The following is a 2,212-nucleotide window of genomic DNA, read 5'->3' as shown; positions in this document are numbered from 1 at the left end:
TCAGGGAGTTGAGGAGGTTGAGAGACGTTCGATGCATTCACGTCAATGCTAACCTCTGAATTCATGTTTTCATTACATTTGAATAAAGTCCTCCTAAAGCAGCCGGTTCCAGACCTTTGAACCTTCGTCCACTTTATACATTTACTCAAGAGATTGAAAAAGTTCCGGTGAAACGTCCACCGAGGCTACAACGACCAGTTGGGGAAACAGCTGACTAATCAAAACTGGCCACTTCGTTTTATTCAATTAAAGGTGTTTAATGTGTTTTATTCTTGTGTCTATGTGCTCTATTTGACTTATAAATAGGCACTTTGAATTGCACTGTTGTGTAAAGACGCTACACAAATAAACAAACGAACTACATTCATGATAAACGGTGACAGAAACGTGGCCACTAAAGCGTTGCTGTAAGACAGAAACATAAAGTATGTTTTGTGTTGGTGGATGTTCGGCTGCAGTGAAACAAAGCAGTTCATTCTGACTATTGCTCTTTTATTTAAGTAACTGTAATTTAATGCTAATCTGCTAACTGCTAACCCGTATTCTAGCCCTCCATGACCAACTCTCTGCCCCGTGAACTTCTCATTGTTTCAGCGTTTATCAAATGAATGCTGGGTAATGAAGTCCCTGACTTTGTTGAATCTCTATCTAAGCGATCGCTGGTGCTGCTTTTAAGCACGTCAAAGTTTAGTCTCCTTCCTGTCATTTTGCACACAGAAACCAGTCTGACGTTGTTGTTGTGTTTCCTCTCTGGGCGTCTCAGAGACCAGCTGAGTCCTGCACCCACCAAATCTGTGTTTTTACCTCCCCCCCATTTTAGCAGTATGTTCAATATTATATGTACATCCAGGTGAAAGATCAACATTCATCATCCTTCTTTTCCTTCCAGATAAACCTCACTGTGCACTGTGACCCTGGTTACCTGGGAACCATCTTCACATCTCTGAAATAGTTTTTCTTAGTGAATTCATGTCAAGGTGTTTAAATCATTTGATTGTTAAAACCTGTCAACAGATAACATCTGACAGAGTTGAACCAACACCCTGAAAATACATTTTCATAAATAACCAGTGTCGTATCTTCCACTTCTTCCATTTTAAAACATTCTAGCAAAAATAAATAGTCCATCATCAATGTCGACCAATCACAGACCTCTCTAAATCCTCAGCATTCACGTGCTTTCTCCATAGTCCCGACTCCACTTTCGTGTCCGATCCGATCTACTTCCTGTAATCCTCTTCAGCTATCCGGGTGGCGCCGGCCTCCTCCTCCACCGGCCCCTCCCTCTTGGTTTCCATTGCGACCTCGGTGTAAGCGACCGGCTTCTCCTCCACCGGGGCCTGGTTGTGGAGCTCGGCCTCGGCGCCCTCCTGGCCCTCGGCGACGGCTCTCTCCTTCTTCAGCTTGATGCGGAAGGTCTCTTTGTTCGGCGCATTCTTGGCGATGTTCTCCTTCAGCCGCTCGCCGGACTGCTTCAGCCGCTCGCCGGCCTGGTGCATCTTGTCCCTCCGCTCTGGTGGCATGACCTTCTCGCCCAGGTTGTGGAACTTGGTGCCCAGGTTGCCTTTGGTTTTGCTCATGTTCTCCTTGGAGAAGGCGGCCTTCAGGGTCTCGGTGCTCTTCACGACCGATTTCTTGAGTCGGGTGGCTCGCGAGGGGTCGGCCTCCTCCACGCTCAGGTACTCCTCGTCCGAGGAGAGGTCGAGGGGGACGTCGTAGGAGTCGGGCTCGACCTCCAGCCCGTCCAGGCCAGATCCTTTGGGAGACTTAGTGACGGCGACCGACGGGACCTCGGTCTCACCCTGCAGAGAAGAAGACAGACAGGATAGTCACGACGACAGGTCTAGAGAGAGAGACAACCGAGAACGGAAGAGGAATAAAAACCACTAAACCATCAGGTATGCAATCCATTAACATCTCAAGGTCATCCTGGTCAATGTTGAAAATCATAGTTGCTTCATGGTAATATTGGATTTCGCATCAATGTGATGAAGAAGATTAATTGCTCAGAATTTTAAGCCAAAAACAGACATTCTGGGTATTTGTGCCAGTTGATTTCACCACATCACAATTCAGAGGATAGATTTACTATTTAACCCACTAAATAATAAAAGATTGTGTCTTAGTTGAAAGCAGCAGTGTGGCTGAACCAGGCGTCAACCTCGGGTTCTGAAGAGTGAAGCCAAAGCTTCATGTGTTAAAGCTGCATTCT

The 2,212-nt window shown here is 46.4% G+C and overlaps 1 protein-coding gene across 1 annotated transcript; it reads right to left on the bottom strand.

Moving 5' to 3' along the window:
- Window positions 1–6: 6 nt before the first annotated feature.
- On the bottom strand, window positions 7–1,802 carry LOC116378135 (caveolae-associated protein 4a-like; the record flags this gene model as incomplete). The annotated part of the gene is made up of 1 exon (XM_031839942.1): window positions 7–1,802. A coding segment is annotated over one exon (582 nt), but the record flags the coding sequence as incomplete, so codon positions are not given.
- Window positions 1,803–2,212: the final 410 nt, after the last annotated feature.

The sequence above is a fragment of the Anarrhichthys ocellatus genome, unplaced genomic scaffold, assembly GCF_004355925.1.
Source record: "Anarrhichthys ocellatus isolate YVR2014 unplaced genomic scaffold, GSC_Weel_1.0 scaffold2102, whole genome shotgun sequence".
In the NCBI taxonomy this organism is placed as follows: domain Eukaryota; kingdom Metazoa; phylum Chordata; class Actinopteri; order Perciformes; family Anarhichadidae; genus Anarrhichthys; species Anarrhichthys ocellatus.
This window is presented reverse-complemented; position numbering and strand designations above follow the sequence as displayed.